The sequence below is a fragment of the Pseudopipra pipra genome, chromosome 4, assembly GCF_036250125.1.
Source record: "Pseudopipra pipra isolate bDixPip1 chromosome 4, bDixPip1.hap1, whole genome shotgun sequence".
Classification (NCBI taxonomy): domain Eukaryota; kingdom Metazoa; phylum Chordata; class Aves; order Passeriformes; family Pipridae; genus Pseudopipra; species Pseudopipra pipra.
This window is the reverse complement of record NC_087552.1, coordinates 28349590-28376018: the sequence shown is the minus strand read 5'-3', so window position 1 is coordinate 28376018 and position 26429 is coordinate 28349590. Positions and strand designations below refer to the sequence as shown.

The 26429-nt window shown below is 41.8% G+C and overlaps 1 protein-coding gene across 2 annotated transcripts in view; it reads left to right on the top strand.

Moving 5' to 3' along the window:
- ELOVL6 (ELOVL fatty acid elongase 6) overlaps window positions 1–26429 on the top strand; it is an 81003-nt gene that overhangs the window by 22644 nt on the left and 31930 nt on the right. Inside the window, exon 1 of one of the 2 annotated variants that reach the window (XM_064652104.1) lies at window positions 22197–22273. The exons of the other annotated variant lie outside the window; for it this stretch is intronic. Within the exon in view, the coding sequence (XP_064508174.1) occupies window positions 22212–22273 (62 nt within the window). The 5' untranslated portion in view covers window positions 22197–22211. Of the gene's footprint in view, window positions 1–22196; window positions 22274–26429 lie in introns of those variants that run through there. 2 annotated transcript variants of the gene reach the window in all.

The following is a 26429-nucleotide window of genomic DNA, read 5'->3' as shown; positions in this document are numbered from 1 at the left end:
CTGGAGCGAGTCCAGAGAAAGGCAACAGAACTGGTGACAGGTCTAGAGTAAGTCACATGAGGAGTGGCTGAGGGAGCTGGGGTTGTTTAGCCTGCGGAAAAGGAGGTTCAGGAGTGACCTTATTGCTCTCTACAACCACCTGAACAGAGGTCATAGCCTGGTGGGGGGTTGGCCTCTTCTCACAGGCAGCCAGTGACAGGATGAGAGGAAATGGCCTCAAGCTGCATCAGGGAAGGTTCAGGTTGGAAATCAGGAGGAATTTCTTCACAGAAAGGGTTGTCAAGCATTGGAACAGGCTGCACAGAGAGGTGGTGGAGTCACCATCCCTGTAAGTGTTTAAGAAAAGACTGTACGTGGCACTTTATCCCATGGTCTAGTTGACATGGTGGTGTTTGGTCAAAGGTTGGACTCAATGGTCTCAGAGGTCTTTTCCAACCTAATTGATTTTGTAATCCCATGATAGACTTTACCTGATGCCCGCACACACGCACCTGCCAGGAACTGATTCAGGCAAATTGCCTTGTGTAATTAAAGGTGTTTCAACTCAGTTTGCTCAAAAAACCCCTGAGGGCTGAATTCAGTCCTCAGTTATGCAAGAGGAGTTGCAGAGATTGTACCCCTCTTGCTAACTGTGGGAGGAAGATGGCATGGTATGAGCTTGGCACCATCCTCCTTTCAGGCATTCCCAGGGTAGTATCGTCATGATTATGGCTTTTCCTGGTTGCAGGTAGCCACACTGTGTGGTTGGGGAATGCAAGCTGTCCGCCCCTGCCCTTTGGTCACACATGAAGTTATGTATGTTGCACAAATAAACATTACCATGTATAATCCTCTGAGCTCTGTGGGATGAGCTGCACTGCTTGCCTTGGGGCTTCCTGTTTGTTGCCATGTCACTGTAGTAATGATGTACCATCAAGTCAGAAGAGGAAAAGACCACTTGAGGCAGGCAAGTCCTTTGAAAGTTTAATAAGTGCCAACAAAATGAAACCAGAACATCGGGGTATCCATAAACCCTTGAAAGTTCAATGAATTTGTGCATAATTAATGGCAGTAACCAAAGCAGAGCAGCAGGTGAACATTGGTCTTGACTTTCTTTTGGCAAATATATGTCCCTTCTCTTGACTGAGAAGAAGTGAGACCAGATGCAGGTTTCAGTGCTATCAAACTCTACTCAAGATGCCACTGCTAAGTTTTATTACTGGTGAAGGTCCCAAAATTGTATCGTACTTTCATTTGGCCTCAGAGATGCGTTACCTCTAAGGCATCCAGTGGAAGACTTTGCATATACAGAAACCTGAATGCTTCTGGAATTGCCCAAGATGACCAAGATCTTTCCAGAACTGTGTAGTGCTAGTTGAGAACAAGGCATAGGCAATTGTTCTCAAAGTACCCCTGTAAGTCTGCAATTAAAAACTATAGGTCTTTGTGATACTTGCTGGATTATTTGTCTGGATTATCCAGAATATGTGGCTGTGCTGTATGAATGGATGCATGCCTACATGAAAACTTTTGAAAAGCAATTTTTATGGAGAAACAATGAAAAGACACAATAGGGGGATGACTGCCGAAACATTCTTGATAAGCCACAGAAAGTTAAATAAGAAATAAATACATGTTGTAACTTAAAATCAGGGGTTTTGTGTTTGTTTGTTTGGCTGGTGATACATGTACTCTTTGGTAAGATGATTTTTCTTGGTATGATTGATACGTGCATGAAGATACAGGGATTGGGCTTAGAAGTTTCTGTGTGAAGTGCTAATTTACTTCTGCCCCATAAATTTTCATTTAAAAGAATTTTATGATCATCCAACATGAAACATAATATATCGATAGCTATAGGAAAGAATGCCTTTTGAATCTATGCACATGGTACAGATTCATGTTTTTACAAAGTTATATTGGAGGGATGGTACTTAAATTGCAGCCTAGAGTAATTACAGGAAACCAGACAATTACATTTATGCATCTAGTATTTTAGAAGTTCAGTTTCTGAAATATATTTGCTGCATAAATGTCACCTCGGTGGAACTTGTGCAACCAGGTGATTTGTTCACTTGCACAATCAAGAGCAATTCAAACACACAAGAGGACAATGATAAACTTGGTTTTGTAATGATAACGCCAAAGGCCTTCACTTTTGTGCAATTAAAATTTCACCTCAAAACTGCGTAGTGAGTTGTTTGCATAGCACTTTCTTTGATTCTTCAGCCATCTTATCCCAAGAAGGACATGTAAAACATGTGTTAAGCAGGTGCTGAGCTGCAGTTTGTTTGGAGCACTTCTGGGCTAATACTTCTGATGAGGCAGTGGTTAAGGTCTTAGGTGGTGCTTTTAGTTGTAGCCATCCTAAGTTTTTTCTCTTTGATATTTCTTCCCAACGGCTGGGAATGACCTCCAGTCAAACCTTTGTGGGGAGCCTAACCATTTTGCAGTTTGTCTTGTGCTGCTCAGCCTCTGAGTGCTTTGGTATTTGTTTTTTATAGCCAAGAAGGAGGAAATTCCAGCTTCTCTTGATCATTTCTAATCTTTGGAAAAGTGCCTTGTAGAGAAATCAAGTGCACACAGCCAGTGTTTAATGGTACATCCAGTGTGTTTGGAGGTCTAATGATTTCAAACAGCTCTTTTGGAGAATGTGCTGGTGCATCCGCTGTTACTGTTATAGACAGGTCAGGTATTTCCTTGCACAGAACATGTCCAAAGAGACATGAGTGCATGTCCAAAGAGACAAATGTGGAATAAAGGCAAAAAATTATTTTGAATATTGAAAAAAATTTTATACGTGTATCCAGCACAGACAGTGTTATTGTGAAGATCGGAAAAGTTGTGAAAGAACTTGAAGACAATGCAAGGCCCGCAGAAGATGCCCTCTGAGGAAAACTTCAAACACTTATCTGGTGATTTAATCCAAAATCATGATGTTAGCACCAGAAAGGAAAGGAAATAACTGAGCACTGAAAAGTTCTTCCATCTTGTAAAGGGAGGATGAACAAGGGTCTGTGCCTGAGAGGTGAAGCCCTGTGCACAGCAATTGTGGGTAGTAATAAGTCTGATTCTGCATTAGAGCAAATTAGTAACCTACATAATGAGACTACTGTAAAACCTTTTGGCACCTAAGAAGATTTTGCTCTTTTCTTAAATATTTTCTGTTAGTTCTTCTTGAGATAGTTACATCTTTAGAAAAAAAAGCATATATTGTTATTAGTCCCTAGGTAGAAGCTTCAATGTAGAGTTTCTGGAATTTCAGTAGTGAAACAAGGCTAAAACCTTGTATTACTCTAACTGCCATATTTAGTTCTTCATTTGTACCACTTCATATGTTACCAGTGTTGATAGGGGCATCTCTGGGAGGTAAGGCTCTTTGTCACATACACAGCTCCTGAAGACAAGGTGTATCCTTTTCTTTACTTTTGCTCCCGAGCTCACAGGATCAGCTTAAATGTATGTTCAGTCTCTTACCTGCATAGTTTTATTACATGCTGTGGATGTAACAATACTTATAAATACCATTGCCTTTTATTTCCCACTGGATTATTATGTTCATTTACTTATACCTTTGACCAAATTAATCACCCAGAAAGTGGAGCTCTGAAAATGAGGAATCCAAAAATACTGGGGGCATTGAGCTTTGGTTATGGGTAGCAAACCAATTTTTTTTCTGAAAGCAAAAGGTGCTGGCAGTGAGTAAAGACAGAGGATGACAGAATATTTGATCAAATACTGCTGCTCAGAGTTGCCACTTGGATTTCAGAAACCAAATTTTCAGATAAGATAGAACTAAGTACTTGAAAAGAAAATGATTAAGCACTTGCAAACTAAGTTTGCGTCAACATGTAATTTTCTGCCCGATAGCTTAAACTGAATTGAGTGCTGCCTAGTTTCTTTTCCATAAGGCACCAACTCTGAGAGTTTAATCATAGCAATTTAAACGCATAATTTGCTGATTCCTTTGTGGGCAAACACAAAAGAAGTACACTGGGGTCATCACAACTGAATGCTGTCTGCCATCAAAGGTGCGATAGGCTGAGTCTGAGAAAACAGTTTTTGAGTTTGTTACAACTAAATGCCCTCTCCTCCCAGAACTTCCCAATACCAGTATGCACACAGTGTGTATATAGAATGTAGGTATTGTTTTTGCACAGTGCAAGAGACATAGATGATCTGGATAGTAAATTTTGCGAGCTTGTCTTTCCTAAATGCATGTGTTATTAGAAAGCGCATTATTGGCTTCTTCTGGAGTAGAGGCAGAACAGTTCATGTTGGGCAGAGGAGAGGAGCCTGCCTCTTATGTAAAAGACATTGCCATAGTCCGGCTCAGCTCCGGGCCATCCCTGCGGGTGCTCTGATCTAGCAGCAAGTGACCTCATGCTCTCTGCAGGGACACAGTGACTCAGTAGCAGACAGATCCCATATAAACACCACAGCGCTGATTGGCGAGCGCTCAAACACAGCAGCCAACAGGGATTTGAACATAGTGTCTGCACTTGAGAAAAGGAATCAGAGGCAACGAAAAAAACTACCCTGAAGTGCTGGAAACTAAAAAGAAAACCGAACAACCAGCAACCAAAACCAAATCCCACACAACAACCTTAGCACTACATTGATTTGCTTAGAGATGTCTGTGTGTGTCTCTCTGTCTCTCTTTCTAGTAATCTCCTCCACTGATACTTGGTATGTCTGATTTTTTAAAGACTAGGATTGCTTTTTTAATAAGAAACTAACAAAATCACTATGTTAATTAGTCAATTGTTGTGGAAGCAGGCTGCTTATTTTAGTTTATTGTAGGAGTAAAATGTGCCGTTAGGTCAGCAGAGACTAGCTAAGCCTTGTAAAGCTGCTTACATTGTATTAGAGAACCTGTAAAGTAAGGGGAGGCTCATTATTTCTTCTTCTAAGTTATTTCAGGAATGTCACTGTGAAATGCACAAGATCCCACTTCAGAAGAATCACAAATACTTGAAAAAAAAAAAAAAGAAATTATTGCAACCAGTAAAAAGATCTGTCAATGGTACAACAGTGCCATAGCTTGCTGTTTGAGGGAGACTATAAATACAGAATAAAGTGCCCCATTTCTAGCAAATCAAAGCTTTGTATTCAAGCAGTGTTATTAGAAGGGCACCTGTTTCCTGTCGAGTCTCTGAATTCAGACAGAATTGGTTTTGCTACATTGAGGTAATCCTTCTGTTGCCTTTGCCTTGTAATATCAATAGCTACCATCCAATCTGTTTAGATTAAGTATTAAAGCCAATAAACGAGTAATTTGAATGTGATTGTAGTTAAGAAGACAAAACTGATGGTGTGGCTTCCTAGATAAAAGTACTAGCCACATCAAGAAACTGCAGTTTGTCAAAGGTTTTTTTGGTTGGAACCTTTTTTAGTGTTGAGGGTTTTACTGAGAGAGGTTGTCCATGTGCAGTCAGTTTACACAAGGACCGCAGGGGTGACTCCATATCCCAGCTGGAGAAGAACAAGTGAAAGCACAAAGCAGCTGAAGGTTGCACGTGTAACTTGGGCAAAAGCTCTGTTTGTTTATGTGGTGTGGGTTTTGGAGGGTTCTTAACTAGTTAATTAATTATTTGTTTGAATCTTATGCATGACATTCATTACTCTGCTGCACGTATTTTTATGAAAACTGGAAACGTTGGGAAAAGAGTATTTGTGAGCGGGCCAGTAACTATGGAGTTAAGGCTACAGGATACAATGTGAAAGTTTTCCTTTGAAACATGCATGAAGTGAGATGATTAACCTTGGATAACTACTGCATCTGGAGTTTTTCAAAGTGACTAATGGTTATATCTCCCCAGTAGGTTCCTAGTCAGAAACACCATATGAGAGCCTGCAGAAGGTACTGAGCAGCTCCACTCTAAAAGCCAGACTGACTGCCAAGATCTTGGCATCTGAAAGCTGCAGGCAGGTATAGTCACTGTCCCCTGTGTCATCTAAGACAACACTACTCAATAAATTGTTCTTGGCTGTTTCATGTATTGTCAATTGCTGATGCCCAGTCATATATGTATGTAAATGTAAATATGTGACAGCTGCCCAGTTAGACTGATTTTTACCGAAGCTGCAATCCTTTAAAAAAAGCGTAAGCTAGAATTACTATCTTATATGATATGACTGAAAGCTAAGTCTTGATCATTATTTTTAAAAATTAAAGGAATAACAGGTCCCTGCAAGCATTTCATTTATCCTACATTTGCACATATGGACATTTGAAGACCATAGCCCATAACTACAACTGAACGAGTGCACCCATCGTAGTGTCAAGTCCACAGAGGCCTGGGTGCCACAGAACAGTTTTAATTTCATTTTCCATGGCCAAAAAATGGTGAGGGTTTGTGAGATCTCCCACCAGTAATCTCTTGCAGAAAATAATCTACTCCAAATAAAACTATATTCTTAGGAGACTAAAAAAGGAGAAAGCTAAGGTAAGCTAGGGAATTGCTTTTATTGCATACATTGCCTATTTTTTTCAAAATCAGTGCTTTAGGAGGGTGCTTTTTCAGAATTCATTATGGATCTGTGTTGTGACTCAACGTAAAGGCATGAGGTAGATGGCAATGCGAGAGAATGTGGTTCTGAAGGTGTCATCCTGTTAGTGAGACACATAACCTCAGTTGAGCCCATGTGCAGTCATAAGAGAAGGGTTGCCAGCTTGAGTGCAGTGATTGAATTTCTGTTTGAGTAATTATGTTGTGCCTACCCTTCCTAAAGTTCCCTGTGAAAACTTAATAAGTCCTAGTTCTTTGAAGTCCTTGAGTAAATAATTTTATTGCATGTGCATGTCACATTATTTACTGTCTGTGAAGAGGTAGCAATATTTTTTTAGGCTTGCACTGGTGTGCTGTCAGGATGAATTTATTAATTTTGGATGTGCTTATGTATGGGCTGAATTATATCTGTGCCCAATTATATCAATGCATAATTTTTTAAAAGAGTGGATGCAATGTGTTGGCCACTACTGAAGGTCATGTTTAACCTTTTGGTTTGCTGGGCTGGCAAGAGGGAACGATATACCAGGAATAACATGGTTCACCTTTGAAATGCTTTTCTGAACCTAATGAATGGCTGGCTAAAACCTAGAAAGACCAAGTATGATCTTTTATGGGTTTAGTATTTATTTATTTTTCCTGTTCTCTTTACGAGTGTGCTAAAAGCAAACAATCTGTGACAATGAGTCAGAGAGGCTAATTGTATCTTGCACAGAAAATCCCCAAGCTTTTTCAACTCTAATTATTTCTCATCTACCTTCATTGAATTCATTGCTGGCAAAAGATGATGGGTGAACAGTTCTAACAACTGGAATTTTCTGACTGCAGCTGTGTAAAAGTAGCATACTGCAGTGACCTTTCCCTGCTTTGCTTTTCTGCTGAGAGCAAATTATAAGGCTGTTTCTTGCTAAGCGTGGGCTTAATGCTACCAGCTCGTCTCACGCAGATTATCAAATAGTCTTCAGGTAGTAATGACCTTTGGTCATGGTGGACATGGGCCAGATCTGAACTAACAAACTGTAAAAGGATCTATATCCCATTACCGAACCACTATCTGGTCTTACTCATTAACATTTTAGTGGCAAAAGTTCAAATGAGTTATTTCATTAATAGTCATGAAACTAATTACATTGAAGTGCATCTGTCAGTGGTAAAGGCAACTGACTTCTGTGCTTCTGAATAAATTCAGTCTGTGTTAGGAAATGTTATTCTGCTTCTAAATGAGAGAAATACATTGCAAATCATGAAGAGGTATTAAAAAGGAGAATGCAGATGTGTCCTAAATGTGATGTGCTTGATGCTGCAGTTCCCTAATACAATCAATTAATGAAATGAATAATCAGAAGTGTGTTTGAGTAGAGAAAGGGTCTTGCGTGATATTTTGTGCCTTTTTTCTTCCCTCAGGCACCAAAAACTCTGCAAGATAAGAAAGGTTGTAGGAAAGGAGGGTTGTCATTGACTTGGGTAAAATCAAACACAATTCAGTATCAAGACTAGCTTGGTTATGTAGAGATGAGACCTGAGCATACCAAGGAATTCTGACCAGAACCCACAAGGTTCAAGTGATTTCAGTAGGAATTTGGCATCTGATTGTGACTAAGGACATGGTCAGTTTTTCTTTGCTCAAGATCACAGGAAAGTTTGTGACTGAGCAGCTCTAGTTTCCCGAGTTCTAACCTAGCAGCCCAACACTGCAACGATTCCAGTTTGCTCAGAGTATGTGAATTTGTCTACTGCATAATTCCAGTATAGGAATAATTCCATAATTCCATATATACCCAGTATAGTATGTCAGGTCAGGTCCTTTCCCATGTCTGCCTGAACCTGAATGTGCTCCACAGACAGCATGGAGGTGTGAAGGTCCAAGCACACACTTGGAGGTATCTGCTACCTTCAAGAATGAAAAACAAAGTTGTCCTTATCATGTGGTCATTTATGGTTCCCCTACAGTCACAGAATGGGAACTGGCTGTTTTGACCCCAAAAAGAGAGTTCTTTGCTAAGGATCATCCAAGAGCACTGTATTTACAATCCTAGACCCTATGAGAAGTCCAAGATATGTTTTTCTCTTTCCTAGAGTGAGCAAGTTGAGGAGGGGAGAGAAAAGGGAAGAAACCTTAAATCTGTTTCTGCTAATTCTTGCCACTGGACAGCATTCCCTCATAGAAGCGACTCAAAAGAAAGGACAGGAATATGGCCAAGTCTATTTTGAAGCACAGTCTTCTGTCTGTAAAATGGCCCTGGCCTGTTCTGGAGTGAAGTAAAAGAGTGTGAGAAGGGTGTGAGCAGTAACAAGGTTACACAGGCATTTAAGGTAGATGAACCACTTTATATAGTAATTTATGGCCTGAAGTCAGCTGCATTTACCAGCAGTCCACTGTTAGGAAATATACTGTATATGGGTGGTTATTACTGTGAATCTATGCATATTAACATGTCTTTATGAGACTCATAATGCTGTGGTATTTTTCACAGGTATAAGAAGTTAGGGAAAAAGGATAGTTTTCCGTCTTGGCTTTATTATCTCTGATTTTTGTGTTGTTCTAGGCTCTAGCAAACACAGTTGTGTTACAGATGCATTGCAGGAGGTGGGAGTCTCCAAAGTTTAAGACAACGATGCAGACATAGAAAATATATATTTATTTTATTTATAATTATATATTTATTTTATATCTGAACAACTAAACTGAGATACTTCAAATTACCTAAAATGAAGTTCATGAGGTGGTACTTTCATATGTAACATACATGCTGTATCCAATGAGCTATTATAAACCAAAGATGAAGCTCAGTTACCTTTGCTCCAGTAAGTTCTGGTTTTATTTCTGTTCTTCAGACATACTCAGAGAAACCTGCACTAGAGTAAGTGTAACGGAGTTGTACAATGCAGATTCACAATGCAAACAACCTGGCACCAGTGCAAATACCGTCGTGTAGTATTGCCACAAATGCCAATGAAATGACCTGTAATGGGCTCAGATGGGTTGGACAGGCCAAAAATTAATAGAAGGAGACAACTTGGGTTTTTTATTTAGTAGAGTGCAACTTACTCTTACTTTATATGGAATGTTCCTCAGCAGCTTGCAGACTTCTCAGTTTGTCTTGAGGAGAAGTGAAGCTGCAGAGGGACCAGGGATGTCACCACCTGTGTTCAGTGAGTGGTAATCACAAAAGGATAATCCCCAGGAAGCAGGAAGGCAAGCCTGCAGTGACATCTATCCCCCTCTGACTCCCAGCTAATGTCTGTTGTGAGGATGCAGAGGTTGTAAATGTCTCGAATTGACTCCTGCGGTTGGCCACAGCAGGAACACAGTTAGACATGTAGTTCCGCTCTTGAGATGCCTTTGTTTAACTCACTCTTGGAAGCTGGGCCACGTGAATTTTTTAGATGAGGAATAGCTTTTTGAAATGTTTCTTTTTCACTTAGTAAGCAATAGTGATATAGTCAACACATCCATATGGGAAGTGGTACTCTTGCCAACCGAGTCAGAAAAAGGCAGAGTTGAACACCTTGGAGGTACTGCAGGGAACCCCAGGGAAGGGGAGCAGACATTCAGTGCACCTGTGCCTGTGAAGAGGTCGCAGAGAAGGAGAGATCACTGAAAGCTGATCTGTCTCTTAAGAAAGGTTGCTTAATCAAGAAAAAATATTGGATGAGGGCCTTAGGGGAGCAAGAAATAAAGTAACATTATTAAAGCTGTTGAGTTTTGCTATTTGACTTAGGGGTGGAAAATGACAAAAACAAGAGTTCACCAATTAATATGCAACCTCTCCAAAGTGCTCTGAAATTTAGGGAATTTTCCATTAATGCCTTTGAGCTCTGGCTGAGACCTAGGTGTTTCTCTGGCAGTAAGAGAGAAGTGCAGTCTCTCCTTGCATCTATGCAGCTTCACCACATATTTTGGCAGTGTTTGGCCTCCTCACTCTGTTATTTCCCACTGGGCCTGTGCAGATAAAGAGGACAGGATACAACTATGTTTGTTATTTTACAGGCAGTAGAGCAGCTTTGCCTGCAGAATTTATGTTTGGCTTGGAGTTGCTGAGCTGTATTTCTCAGCTGTACAAATAGATGCTTTCTGCCAGCTTATGCCCTAAACAAGGGTTGTTCCCTGCTCTCACTGCCCAGTAAGTTGCACTAACTTAAGAGTGTGTCCAAAGAAGGGTAGTGAAGCTGGTGATGGGTCTAGAGCACGAGTCCTGTGAGGAAGGTTGAGGGAGATGAGGTTGTTTAGCCTAGAGAAAAAGAGGTTCAGGAATGGATCTTCTCACTCTCTACAACTACGTGAAAGAAGGTTGTAGTGAAGTGTGGGGTGGTCTTTTTTCACAGAATCACAGAATGCATTGCATTGGAAGGAACCCTGGGAAATCATCTAGTCCGACCTCTGTGCTCAAGCAGGGTCCCCTGGCACACATTACTGAGGGCTGTATCCAGATGGCTTTTGAGTATCTCCAGAGGAGACTCCACAACCTCTCTGGCCAACCTGTTCCAGTGTTCAGTCACTCTCTAAAGAAGTTCTTTCTCATGTTCAGATGGAACATGTGTTCCAGTTTCTGCCCACTGTCTCTCATCCTATTGCTTGACACCACCAAGAGGAGTCTGGCTCTATCCACTTGATATCCTTTCCAAGTAACAATTGATAGGACAAAACAAAATGGCCTCAAGTTGTGCCAGGGGAGATTTAGATTGGATATAAGGAAAAATTTCTTCATGGAAAGGGTTGTCAGGCACTGGAGCAGGCTGCCCAGGGGAGTGGTTGAGTCACTGTCCTTAGTGGCTTTTAAAAGATGTGTAGATGTGGCACTTAAAGATACAGTTTAGTGGTGAACTTGGCAGTGCTGGGTCAATTTGATGGTCTTAAAGGTCTTTTCTGACCTAAAAGGTTCTATGATTCTGTTTTTTCTTGATGCATGCATGGCCACAGCTAGAGAATTATGTGGAAAAGCATATTTACAATTGGGAGCAAACACTAGCTTGGCAGCCCTTGCACATTTACAACTGGGAGCAAACACCAGCGTGGCAGCCCTTTGTCCACCCTTAAAGGTTGATTAGTGCAGGTCTCTCCACGTCACCTCAGCTGTGACCTGGGCTGACTTGACTTGGAGTGGGAGAGTGACTCAGTTAATTCCCCTTCAGCCCTTTTGGCGTCTGCTGCAACAGTAGCTGAGCTGCCAAGTGCAGTCAGTGCAGTGCAGTGCTGTCCTTCAGGAGGTCTCTTGGAAAGGGGATTGAAACTACAAAAGACTTGTCAGCATCAGCTGGTAAAAACTTCTCATTACCAGGACTTAAGCTCAGATAAATATTGTTATCTCTAAGAGCCAGGCTCCCTTTCTCTCTCCTTTCTGCACACACAGTGTAGGGCCAAATCCTGAAATCTTTATCCTCGTCTTATTCTGTAGTGATACCACTACAGAATAATGCCACTGATCCAAACCAAGCCAGGAAAAAACATGCTCTTATTATAAGTGACATATTTACTGGAAATGGGCTAGCAAATAGTTTACTTTTTAGTTCCCAGGAACACACTATTGTCAGCCAAATCAACACACTGATGCAGCAAAGCATTTCAGTAAAACAGATGAAAAGAAGGAAGAGGAATCTGTGCATGGGTGCTGCTTGGTGAGCTTTTTTGAGTGAGGTGTTTAAACATTTGGCTCTGAGTTGCCTTCTGAACTGGAGACCTTTAAACTGTGTAACTACAGGGACGTGGAGCGCTGAGTAAAGCTGGGCTTGGCTTGGGGAGGTGTGGGAGCCTGGTAAACTGCAGTTCTTCATCGTTCTGCTGCAAGGGAGGCAAGCACATGGGGGAAGGGAAGCACAGGCCAGTAAAAGACTACACCGTCTGCTATGAGTCAGCCCCAAAGGAATCTTAATTTTAATTTATTTGTTTTGGGTTGAGCTGCCAGCTTTTATCGGTGCAGCCAAAACCCCTGGGTTTACAGAGCACTGTGCTGGAGGAAGGCTGGATACCTTGACAGGGACCACTTTGGGATCCCTACTGATCCCACTGCCAGAGCAGCTACAGCCACTCCAGCCCATCTCAGGGTCCAGAATAATGAGACATTTCCCAAGCCACCTCACAGCTCCTGGTCACTGAGTCGGAGGGGTTTAGACAGGCCTGGTCTTCAGGGGCCCTGGGGCAGAGACCATCCTTTGCCACTGGGCTGCAAGGATGCAGAAGTGATGCAAAAGAGGATATAGCAGCTGGGCTGGGTTGACTCTCACTATATGGCTGTGCAAGAGCAAATCTCTCTGCCTCTTAATGCTTGCAAACTTACTTTTCCTTCATTCCTTCTCTGAATTTCCCTTCCTTGCTGATAACTCTGCAGCTCTCCTAAGGAGGTGGTTTGTAGAAAGTTGCCAGTTCAGAGGATGGCTGTATATTGTTGTTTCGTTGCTGTGGTGCTGAGCAGGAGGCTCAGTCAGAGTTTCATTGTGTACATCTTGCTCAACACCTCCCAGCCTTGCAGCCTGGGGGGGTTTGCACTGGCACTGCAACATGCTCTTATTGTAAGTGACATACTTATTGGAAAGGCAAGGGAGAAGCTTTTGCAAATTAAAGGTGCCAGGTTTGTGAGCTTCTGTTTGCATCTCATCTGTTGTAGGGTAGAGGTGAAACTTGTCTACCACCTTCATGTGTCACACCCTCCTGTACCAAGCACCACTGAGCTTTTCCTCTCCTGGATCTGTGTTCTCAGGGATCGCTTTCAGTACAGTCATCCAGGAAGTGATGGGCTGCAGGCAGGAGTGCCTAAGCCCGGTTTTATTTTGTAAGGGACCTGAAAGGTCATGTAGCCCCTCACCTAGTCTTTAATTATTTTTTCCCCAAACTTGCCAAGCCCCATCTTTGAAGCAGGCAAATGTTTTTGCACTCAGAAAGCAGAGTCTCACAGAGTTTGGATGTCCTAATGACTGGGAATCATCTTCCTGCCTACACTTAGGGCTGGCGTCTGTGGGTTTGTTCTGGTGCCAAGAAAAGTGGAGCAATTTTATACCTTCCTCACCTTCCCCCTTACATGAGAGCAAACTCATCCTGCCAGGTTCTTCTAATACACATGTAGCAGGGCAGAGTTGTGTGAGCCTATGTAAGGTATCAAAAGATCTTTAAAAAAAAATAAAAATTAATGCATGTGTGGTTAGCACAGGCTGAGGATCAAGATAGTCTTTCCGACCTTGTGAGATCAGCCACCCACTGTGTTTGTTGTGATAAATTTGCCCCAGCCTGCATGCTAAGAGACTGTTTCTCACTGTTATTTTGTTAGTGTTTATCATTTAATATGAATGCAGAAATCCTGAATCGTTTAAGACACTTGCTTGTTCACCTTCTCCCTCCCAAATTAAAGATGGCTGAAAAGTAAGACTACTTAAGCAGAGAAGGCAAAGCCTTTTCCCAGTATTAAAAATGAAAATGAATTGCAAAAGGCAGCTGCGTTTTGTTTTGGGGGTTTTGTTGTTTTGTTTTTTTTTAATGCAGGGAAGCATATTTCCTTTTCATTTGTTAATTATAACGGAAAATTCACTAAAGGGAGTCTTGTTAAGCAAGTCTGGCATTGAGGAGAGAAAGAAAGAAAAGGACCTACCTTCTTTCTGTATTTATATCTGAATTTAGTTTACTTCAGTTTTTTGTTGCCACGTTTTTCCTCCATTTTTTTTTGGTCCAGTACTGACAGCTTCAGAAGGGACAGCAGAGCCTTTTATTTTGCCCCCAGGCACACCATAGAAACAACAATTTAGAAAGTTCACAAGGTTTGCTGGGAAACCAACTAAACAGTGAAGGAGCCTTCCTTGTGTGAAGGAGCCCTAGTCCTGGTGGGTTCATGGAACCTTGGCTGTCAAGAGTTTTCCAGGACTGCTCATGCTGTCCAAAATGGATTAGCATACAAGAATAAGCCATGCCAGGACATGAAGACAGTATTCTGTCACTTTTCAGTTATATTGGCTGCAGGATGATTAAGTTTAGTACCAGAAATTTCACATTTTCATTTTGGCTGCAGGATATATGCCAGGCGGCTTTTCAGTGTGCCACCCCTATAGTTTAAACGACTGCATGGTTTAAAATGCTTCAGAATACCATAGTGAGGAAGAGAAGGAGTTGCTTGAGAACATTTTTTCATTGCTCTTTTGGATAACTGCAGCCACTAAATTCACATAGGCCCATCATTAGCAGCTTTTTCTTGGTCTCAAGGAGCTCCCAAACTCTTGCTTATTGATATATACTGTCATTAGTAGGTTTTAGGAGGTCTAATAGAACCAATTCATGAGCTTTCTCAGAAAGTCTGTGAGCAACAAATTTCCTCAAATAATTTGAATGTAGTTTTACTCAAAGTTTATGGTATTTCTGTAAATGCAAATGCAGCACTGTGGTTGGGTTAAATTTAAATTACGTGGTGCCACATTATCACCTGTTTTCTTTAATTATTATTTAAGAGGATCATTTGCATGTTACCAGTAGTGGTATTATCAGTAGTATTTGGTTGTTATCTGTAGTGCTGGTATTATTTAACAGGAGTGAGTGGGGAGTAGGAGAGGGATTTATTCTTCTGCCATCTAAGCAAACGAGCACATCTGAGACATGAATAAAGTGTGTTACAGTGCTATAGGAAGTTTGGTGTATATCAACACAATGTTTAAATAGAAGAAGAAAGAAGCACAAGCCAATTTAAATAATAGCAACTGGTACTGTTGTGACTAAAGTCTAGTTAGGTCCATGGTCTGCTTTGTAGCCATGTTAATATCCTTGTTTTATTCAGGGTAAAAGCTGCCAGGGGAGGGGCAGGATGGGTGGAGTGGCAGCTGTAACACAGAACCAGCATTTTTCAGAAGTGTAGATGAGAAGTGCAAAGCCGTATTTATAAGAATTCAGTACCCCAAAAGAACGAACTTCTGCAACTGCAGGTTTGATAAATCTTTGAACAAGTCACCAGTGTCCCGTGAGATTGCTAAACATCTAAGGTGGGGAAATGCTGATTCTTTTGGCTGATAGAGTAGACGGGTAGAGGAACAAAAACATAAACTGTAGGCTGAATTGAATAATTTGCAATGAATCACAAACCGAATGTGTTTTTGTTTGGCCAAGGCTGTTGTACCAATGGGACTGAAACTTCTGAGCTGAAATGTGTTTTGAACATGGACGTTGTGCCTTCTTGGCAAAAGACAGAGGACTGGACTATTTTTCTTCAGAGGTTTCTCTGCCACTCATCTCTCTGCCACCTCTGTGATTCAGGCTAGTGGGAAGGACCAAAATGAAGTGCTGCACTGGACATCCACGTGAGCTGGTGCACCCTTGCACTGTGCTGACCACGTGGAGATAGAAGCTCGGAGAGCCAAAGGAGCAAAGTAGAGGTCATGCCCAAGACCATTGCCCTGGCTCTCAGTGCAGGGACAAATTGACCTCAACACAGCAATACTGCAGCCAGGATGCAGGCAAACACAGGGGCTGTGTTTGTCAGTTGTTGGTGCAGGTCAAGGTCTCTAAACATTTTTGTTTTCAGTGGGCAGGACTCCCAGTGAGCTGGGGAAATCAAATAAAGTACTAAATCCCTTGCAGTGGGACAGGAGAGGAATCACTGGCGTAGGTCCCTAAAACATAAGTAAACTGTTGTCCCTTGATGTTTTCAATTCCAAGACTGTTTGCCGTTTGGAAAACATGCTGGAGTGAAATGTTGGTCCAGATGCAGAGTAATTCTTGAAGTCTCTGATATGCATTTATAGTGTGCTTACACTCATTAATCTCAAAGCAGGCTACAGCTAAAGAAGAAACAAAACTAAAAGCAGTAAACATTAGTAAACTGCCATTTGCTCTAGGGTGTCATGGAAATGGAAGAACTTGTTGAATACACAGCATTACAACTTTTTCTCTGGGCACTTAGGTTAACTGGGTGGCAAATATGCCATTGCGTTTATCATTACCAACCTCAAAGAGACAGCATTTACCTTCCCCCAGGAGAGAGGCTTGTAAAAGCAAGCTATTGTTAGTATGTACTTAATGCCCAGAACTGGAGTGCTCCGCCTGTGCAGACTGTGGTAGGCACTTGGATCATGTGAGCTTAGCAAGAAGCCATCAAAGATGCACAGTCCTGGTATGCGTGAGTTGTGTGATGGAGCCACCAGGTGCAGTGAGACTGCCCAGTGTGTCAGCATTCTTTTGGTTTAGCTGCTGGCAGGGGCTTTGGTGGGAGAGTTGCAAAGCACCGCAGCACCTCAGCGCATTCTCTGAGAAAACAGTATCTTTGGGAAGATCACTTTCTTCCCCCCTCTCTTGCCTACCAGATCCTGCACACAGGGGCCAAAGGACTCTTGTATTCCCTTTGCAAAGGGAATAGAGCATCCTTGAACCAGATACTGATGTAAACAGGTTCGTGTGTCATCTGATCATAACACGGCAGAAATAGTGGGCAGATACTGCTGATCTTACAACAGCCACAGGAAAAAAAAGCTGCTGAGCATAGGTCATGAGGATAGAGGGTATTCTACTATATTAACTATGTGATACAGAAATTAATTTAGGAGTAGCCTGGCTTTGTGCTAGAACAGATTTTATTCTTTTTTACCTCTTTATAGGCCAACTATAAGTTAGTAAATCTGCCATGGAGAGAAATTTGAGCAAAATCCACAAGTTACAGAGGTAATCAATGGCGGACAATCCAATTAAGAAAAAGAATAGCAAATGGAATATGTTTGGAGATGTAAAACAGATTTTGGTTGTGTGACCTTTGGGAACAAACAAAGGTCAGGTAACTTGCTTGATTTCTCTGCCTTCATGAGAGGCTGCGTCCTGTTTGAAAAGAATCTGAAACAGTATCAGTGACATGCTAACAGGCTTTCTTATTCGTTTGAGATAATATTTTTCTCCTTTTTGACCCTTAATGATCATAGCTATTAAGTTCTGACTGTTGATATATGTGAATTTTTTAAAAATGTGTTCCTGGTAATGCTCCTTTTCCTTCTCATGAGGTCGTGTGTGCAGCCACTTCCACCATAGTCAAGATTCATCACCTTGTTTGTCTGTGATTTCTTTCCTTTTGGCATCTCCTATCTTTTAACAGGTCCCCTGTGACCAAGATTTAGCAGAGACTAGGACAGGCAACTCTCTTGTATATATAACACTTTAATGTTATACTTGCTAATCCTTTAGTAACCTGGTCTTCTTATACTGCGATGGAAAGTGAAATACTGCTAAGCAGTTTAGGATCCCATCTGATTAGGTGAGGGGGTGCCTGAGGGCAGAATGCAGTCAGGCAAACCTTCAGAGCTGGAAGCAAAAGGACCAAAACTCTTTAGTTTGGAGAGCTGGCAGGTCCTGCCACCTCGAGAGACGAAGGGGCCTATGCCAAGCATGAAGCTGTAGGCAGATGTGGAAAGCCAGGACAAGCTGTCACAAACATATTGCTGACAGGATAGAGATAAGCTACTTTAATGCCATGTACTTTGTACTGCTTTGTGCCACTCCTGATGGTTTATTCTGATTGTTTCAGGCTGGTTCAGGACTGCAAGTGGGATGTCTGCAGGAAACAGCCAGGCTGTGATATTTAGCTGAGGAATGGGTGTTGGTGATTGTATAGTTTTTGCTATGTTCCTTGCTCTCATTTTTTCTACTACAGGTTTAGGAATGTCATCCTGCCTCTTACATTTTGTCTATGTCAGATCCTGAAAATTCTGACAGTAATTAGAAAATTACTCGTACTAGTTTATTGCTTGCAGAATTTCTCATTGTGTTTAATGTACTCCTCAAAGAATTTTAGTCGGATTCAGGCCAGTTTGCCTCTTCCTTCACCTTTGAAAGGGTCTGCTTTAAAGGTACTGCCATGACTGATTTCAAGTGAGACAATTCTGGATTTAATGGAGAAGCTGTAGATTATGATCAATGACATGGGAATTGCGACAGGTTGAAAGTACTGGGAAATTTATTAGTAGATTATTCTGGGGACGGAAGCCTCCTGGGAATGAAAAGCAAAAAATTCTTAACGTAAGCAGTGGTAAGGTTTAGTTCATGAAATTGCCATTTGTTAATGATAACTTAGTCAGCATATGCTACCTTCTCTGCCAGTGGACTTATTGGACAAGTGGCAAAGCATCATGTTGAAAGGAGGTAGTAGAACATAAACCTGCCTCCTAGCTACTCTGAACTGCTTCCTGTTGCAAGTTTAGAGCTCCACTGAAACACCTTTGTATCTGTTCTTACCTGATTCCCAGTTGATTAAGAAGGAAAATGGCTGTTGGGTAGAGCTCTTTGTTTTAGAGAGGTAGTTGAAAAGATTATGACAAGATTGCCCTATTTTTTTCTGGTTTCCTATCAGTCAAGAGTTAGGTCCAGGTTCACTACAGCATTTCCATTAGCATCCTTTGTCACTTGCTCTCTCAGCAATTGACAAAGGTCAGATGTCCTTGAAGATTTTATTGGATACATCAAGCAGTGCTTGACATCATGCATCAAAACGTACTGTGGGACCAATCAGAGCAGTTGTTCTCCAGATGACCTGATTTTTCTTCAGTAAGGGATGCCAGAAGATATTCTTTCATTTGCTTCTCTACCAAAATGTCTTTTTCTATAAGTTCAATTTGCTCCCTTCTCTTCCACAGGGCACCTGAGCGTTCACAGGGTTTGAAAGCAAGACATTTGATTCCACAGCTCCATTACTGCAATGTCACTAGTACCAGCATCCCCTTTTAATCAAATAGGCCACCAATTGTATTCCTGGCTTGCTCTTATCTGTCTATATGGTTTTAGGTCTTTAGATGGGTAAGAGAAGGGTGGTAGGTATATATTGTAAATTATTATGCTTTTCAGGCACTCCCTCAGTTTGTTTTCCTCCAGGATAATTTAATTGTTTTCCAGCACTGAAAGTGTTATGGAGTGATGTTTTCCAGGTGGTCACCAAGCCCTAGCTGTAAGGGCTTATTTATACATTACTTTTAGATGCCCTGTTTCTAAAATTGTGCTCTGCTCCACAGGAAAATCATGCATGTCTATTTTGGCTGTGAACGCTCCCAGGAAAATCAGAACAGTTTTTATTTGTTTGTGTTTTGCAAGCCACTGACAGTTGTAGCAACATCGTTTTCTGAGGTTGTATTGCAGAAGGCTGGAAAGAAGCAATGTCTGCTGGAATGCCTTTTAGGGCAGACAGGTGGAAGAATAACACATTGGTTGCAATCCCTGCATTTTCCATGTTTCATTTTGAATGACTACTTTTTTTTTTTACTTAAATGTTTTTTGAGATCCGACAGACATTATTTCCAAGGCAGTTTACAAGTTGCATTTGCAATAGTAGAGAGACCTGAGCATGCCACTGTGATGGATAGGCTTTCTGTAAGTGCAAAGGTAACTTCAGTAAAGTATTCTTATTGATCTGTTACTTTTGTTGTGTTGTGTCCTCTTAAACAAACAAATACATATCTGCTAAGTGGTTTAAAAAAGCAGCACTTGTCTATATAAATAACACTTATGAGTTTCTTCAGGGAGCTTCCTGGAGCTGAAGGACTTATGTTGATGTACTCCCTTAAGTGTAAAGTTATTAAATGTTGCAATCATTGATTGATTTGATCAGATAAAGCAGATCAAAGGACTAAGGTGGTTGGAGATGAGTTATTTTCGTGCTATGTCTGTATGACATACTTACACTAGCATCTTCATTAACTGCTTTCAAATGAGATGTAGGAACAAACAGAATGACTTCAACTTGGAGAGATGTAGGTTAGTAGTCCCTAAGTTCACTTGCAGTTGTGTTTACTAGTTTCTACTGTGGAGGCCAGAGGTTTACATTTACACTGATGAAATTAGAAGTGAAAGTACTGTAGCTTTTCATCAGACCTCCAGTGCCCATGACCTACATTAGCTTCTCTGCTTTCTGCCATCTCTCCACTGACTGCCTGAAACCCTCAGCAAAGCCTGGAAAAACCCATGGTGGGTCCAAGGGGACGTTGGGACATCCTACTTTGTCACTGTTATAATCCCAAGCCTTTGTCTTTAGAAGTAGATCTGTTGTCAGAGTGATATGAATGGATTTAGAAGAGTTTTTTTTAAGAGTTTTTTAAGAATTTTAAGAGTTTCTCAGACTACACTGACCTGCTGTAAAGGCTATTAACAGGGACAGGAATGGTCATAATTTTCCCAGTAGGCTCCTATGACTCTTCTCGGGCTAGATTCAACTCCTAGCTCTGGCAATATAAATCTTGGGAGGGTTGTGCAAAAGTGCTTGTTACATATGATCAGTGTCAGGAACAGTGAGGTCAGATACTGGCCCATCCCTGGGGATGAGTGGGGGCATTGAAGGTGGGGTGACGTAGGCTTTGACTCAGGCTGAACCGTGTCATCTGGGATGCCAACTGGGTAGGAGGGTATGGTAGGGCTCATCCCAGCAATCCAACCCACTGCTGTCTGTGCAAGGTGAAAACTCAGGGGTGGCTGTTGTCACTGCAAGCACACTATCATCTGCTATCTCCACTGGGTGTATCTCCATTCAAAGCATAATTTAAAAGTGGAGGAAATGTGGGGCAGAGCCAGAGATGAAGCTGATTTTCCTTCTAGTGATAACAAAATTTTGGCAACTTGGTTTCAAAACCCAAAGTTCTGGAGCTTGTTTTGTTTTGTTTTGTTTTCTGAAGTGCTTTCTATTTAAGAGATTCTTTTGTCTTGTGATGTTTTTTACATTTGGGATTGTAGCTTATGAGGTTTTTATGGGTTTATGGTTTGTTCCATCAAGCCTATATAAGGCTTATAAAGAACGAGGGACTTCATGTGCTTCAGAGCTGAGTTTGCCTCTGAAAAAAAAAGTTCCTGAATTTTAACTTTCTTTTCTCACCCTTATGCTTCTCTTACATTTTCCTACTCACAGAAAAAGCAAGAAAAATTTGCTGCTGTTTTTGTCCCTAGCTGCACACATTTTAAGTATATGGCTAGTACTCTGTAACAGGTATATTCTATGAACAATGAGTGTTACAAACTACTGGCAAACGTATTTCAACAAAACAAAGTCAACCATCAGGGAGGTGCAGGACATGAGCCACCTTCTCCCGTGCCTCCACTCTGCCGTGCCCTTGTTTCTCCTCTGTAATTTTAGGGTTGTTTCCTGCCCTGCCAACGCAAGACTGCTTCTCTGCTCCTGGATCTGATTCAATGCAATGTGGGCAGAGGTTCAGGTGGGCACAGCTGCTTGTTTCCCTGGGAGGGCAGCAAGGTGACTGGAGGGGAACTGATGCTACCTCCACTGGACCAGAGCGGGCTATGATCTGGTGATATACCACAAAAAAAATAGTTACTCTGCTCTTCAGAGGTCGTTGTCCCTGCAGCTCTCATCCTTCCCTCTCAGACCTGGGCAATGAGGGACCTGGAATTTAGGCTGTGCCTCAGCTCAGCTGTTAGCCCTTATGGAGCAAGGAGTGCACACACAAGTCTTGCTCATCCTCCATCCTTTTCAGCCAAGTTGAGCTTGGGACAGTTCCCACAGCAGTCATTCTGGCAGCCTAACAGCACCGTGTTGCTTTCTTTTCTGTGGGTTAAGGAGTTGGGGCAATGACACAAGAACCGTCTGTCAGTTATGACATGACTTGGGTGAGAGGAACAGGATTTTAGAGAGAAGGCAGATGTGGGGGAATAACAGTCCCTGATAGGTATGTCTTCCAAGGGCCCTGACTCCTCTTCCCTTGCTCCCAGCAGGGAGAGAGGTGCCTGGAGAGCTGCTCTGGCACTGGGGGAAGCACAGACCTGCGCATCCAACAGTACCTGCCATGAGGAGGCTGAAATGGTCTTTTGAGAGGCAGTCTTTAGAAATCAAGAGATCAGATGATCGGTATGAGATACATCCCTGTTTACTCTCTGATGGCTTGTTACGTCAAAGACCATCATCAGTGAGTCACCTACACGTGTGTGTGTGACTGTCATCATTGCTGTGCTAAATATAAATGTCAAAGGATATTGGGCTGTAGGAATAAATCAGTAGGCATGTGTATATCCTCTTCTGTGTGTCCTTCTCTCTCCATTATTAAGGCTGGTATGGTCAATGGGAAATAGCTGCAGACACTCAAATCAAAACCGGGAGTACAGATTATATTTTCATATGCAGATCTGACATATCCACACATTGGATCTCTTTTTGCTGGTTCTGTCAAAATTATGTAGTGTAGAGAGAGAGAAAGGTTTGTTTTGACAGCATTTCTGAGGTAGAAACACCGAGAGACTGAGAAGCATTTTCACACCCTTTTTTTTATACAGAATGTGTTATTTTTAAATAAGTACCAGAGAGAAAGTAACTTTGCAAGGCTACCAGCCGTGCCTGTGATCTGCGGACATGGATATGCTGTGTGATTCACATGGGTTCAGGTTAAAGCACTTTAGTTATAGGCTCTCAAGTTAGCAGTTTCAATTATAAACACAAGTGATTGTTCTTGTTTTCTCTTGAAAGCTGGGAGAAACCGGTAGGAAAATTCCCTTATATTTCATAGAACCAAACATTCCTTTTTCTTCTTTTTTTTCAGTAAACCTATTTTTTTACATCAATAAAATGGTGATGGAGAAGGCCAAAAGAACATCAGGAACCTGAAATTGCGCGATTACTTGCCAGAAGCACTCTGGTCTGGCAATTGCAGAGAATTTTTTTTTCCCTCTTGTTCTCCCTTTACAGCATATGGAGAAGTTGTAGTGAATTTAAAAAATGAGCTTTGCATGTGCATTCTTGATTAAAAAAAAGTTTAAAAAATCCTATAAAATGTAAAAAGAGGGGGCTAATACTGCTTCATTTGACTACTCCTCTACTAAATGTAGATTATCTCTTACACAGATAATCCTATATTACATGAGAGAAGATAGTTAAAAGATCTGTGATAAGGTTATCCTTTGGGCATTTCTATAAGGATTTTTTCCTTAACTGTTAAGGAAAAACCTATGGAAATAGTCAGTTTTATAACATATACATTTGTCTGTTTCAGTTTACTCATTAACATCAGAGAACTCTACAATAATGACTCAGTCTGTGATTTTCATGGGGAAAATGGCAACAGTGCATCTGGGCTGAAACCACCTCCTTCAACAGCACTGCAATATTCAGTGCTATTTCACTTTGCATCAGAGGCATGGGGATGCCTCACACTGCTGCACATGACGCTCACCCTCAGGCCTCTTATTTTAGGATTCTGTAGTAATTTTTGTATTTTCAGTATTTTATAAATAACGTACTGCTGGGGCAGTCAGAATTTCTTACTCCTGAGCTATTTGTTTTCCTCTTTGGATTATTACCAGTGTTGTGTTTTCCTGCCTGAGGCTTGGGTGGCTGACCTGCCCCTGTCACTCCTTTGTGCCTGACTGGGCTTTCATGGGTGGGACTCCCTGTCTGGAAATGAGGAGAAGCTTTGTTCCTGGTGGGTTGTGTTTCCTCTGTCTTACTTTATCAGCCCCAGTTTCTGCCTTCTTCTTCTCAGTTATACTTCTTTTCTTTTTCTTCTTTCCTGTCTCAATTCCTCTGCCATAGGTGTGCCCATGGACACAGGAAGCATCCTCCCAGGGGCTTCAGGAGAGAAAGGACTTCAAGCCTCCTTCCCTCCATGCTGTCCCAGCTTCACATCTATGTCATGGCTGCCATCTGCCCTCATTTGCTGCCATGCTTGCCATTTGTCCTTCCTCTTCTTTCTCCCATCATGTCAACTGCTTCTGCCTGTCCCTTTGTCTCATGATATAGCCACCTTTGTGCTGCTGACCTGGAAGATCTGTCTCTTATCTTCAGCCTGTAGGCCCAGGCTCTTGCCTCCCTTTCTAGTAGTAACCTGCAGCCCAAGTAGAGCCTTCTATAAGTTCTCCAGAAACCTATAAAGGGGGAAAGAGCTGGCAACTTTCATCAGGGAAACACAGAGTTGTATTCAGTAGAGATAGTACTTAGTCCCTGAAGTCTGAAAATGTAGGAAGGTGGGAGACAACTGTGAGAAGCAGAAATGCCAGAAAAATGTGGAGGATTTGGCAGCCCTGTCTTTATGTCTACTGTGTTACCCTACAGAACAGAATTGAAGACAAACATATGAATGTGCTAACATTGAAGTTACTGGATGCGAGTCTGCTACTGAATTACTTTGGGGGATTTTATTCTTTTAGTCTCAAGGTTAATTTTTTTGTCATTGTTCTGCTCTATTTAGTTTCTCTTCAAATAATAGAAATGAAAATTTACAGTGCTCGAGAACAACTACAAACCTCTGTCTTTCAAAATGCTTGTTTGACATTACTCTCCTTTGGCTAAAATCTTATCAGATATAATTCAGTGCTGCCAGATCACCATTGCTTTGTGTCATCAGCTCAAGAACCACAGTCATGAACTTTTGGGAAAATCAATCATAAAAACTCTGGTAGGAAACTGGTTAATACCAATCTAATGCAGTTAATCAGATATCTTGAGAGTACATACCTTTGCAACCCCTTTGTAACTCTATTATCTGTCCTGCCCAGTTCTTTCAACCATTTTTATGCTGCAAAGAGGTGAAAATTCAAAGTCCTTTGAATGCAAAAAGTTAGCAAAAGTTATCAACAGGTGTCAAAACAGAGTGATGGAGATAATACTACTGTGTCCCTCCTTGTCTGAAACTGCTTACTCTGCAGCTGCTCTCAGTGGTTCAGATCATGCATGCATTCAAATGTTCTCGTCTGCCACTGCTGATACAAAGCTGTATACTGGGGGAATACAATTTACCATCATTGTTAATAATGCTGAACTCATTACAAAACTGTTAAAAGTGATCTAAAATTCATCTGTTCGAATTAGTGTAATGTAACTATTGACCTCAACAAACTGACTGAACTCACAAAAAATAGTTTCAGTAATAAGAAGCAAAAAGAAATGTTACTTGCTGTAAATATATAGATTATCTGACTGACTCAGGAAGAAGGAAGTCAAACAGAACACAGACCTGAGCTACTAACTCAATCAAACTGATCTTTTTTTCTTGAACTAGAACGGAAATCAAACCATTACTTTGAAGTCTTGGCTGTATATGGTCCAGAAATTAATTGCTTCTTGCCTGCCTTCCTGCAAAGTTATCTCTAGCTACTCCTCTTGAAGCCTGATGCCCTCCCATGCCAGCCTGTGTAGCCTGTTCCCTGTTGGCAGTTGCATGGCAGCACTGTATTGCAGTCTTTTCCCCTGCTCTACTCGAGATGTCATCCTGCACTAACAGGGATGTCATCCTGCACTACTCGAGCTGGCATCCTTCACTGCTCTTGGTTGCTTTGGAGCTCCATGCATGAGTCATGCGTCTGGCATGAGGTTCTCCCACTGCAGTGTTGTGAGGTGGGGGGTTTACACCTCCCTCATGGCATGGGGCTGCAGGGTCCCTCCTGTGGAGCCCCTGCTTGTGACTTGGCTCAAGTGGCTGTACATGTGTATGCATATCTCCATACCTTGTCATGTGCATTGCTGTCTGTCTGCACTGACTGTAAGCCCAGCCTTTTGGGGGATTTAAGGGGCAGAAGCATGCAGAGCAGACATCTCTCCTGATGCCCAGGGGCAGCCAGGACAGGACTGCAGACTGCGTGTACAGCCCATCAGACTCCCTTTGCCTTCCCTCGCCCGTGCCCAGGTTGACAATGGGCTGCTCTCCACACTTCTGCTGATAAAATTGCAGAGGGAAGGAGCTGAGAATGCAGTCCATCCTCACACTGACAGCCTGCTTCTATCTTGTAACCCATAAATATTATCTAAACAGTTAGGCGGTTTGATACCAGCAGGTTTGAGGTGGTTCGTCATTACCCAGACTAGTTAACAAATATTTACTGATGTCCAGACAAGCTAAACTGCAATCATACGATCAAATGTGGTGATTCTGCCCCTTCCCTGACTGCGAAATTCAAGCCCAGAGAAGTGAAAATGAATGGGTTTTTTCTGTATTATGAGATGAATAAGGGCTTTGTGGTTTTCAGAATCTGGTTGTAATAACCATTGCCATAGCAATTAGACTCTCTCAGTGTGCAAG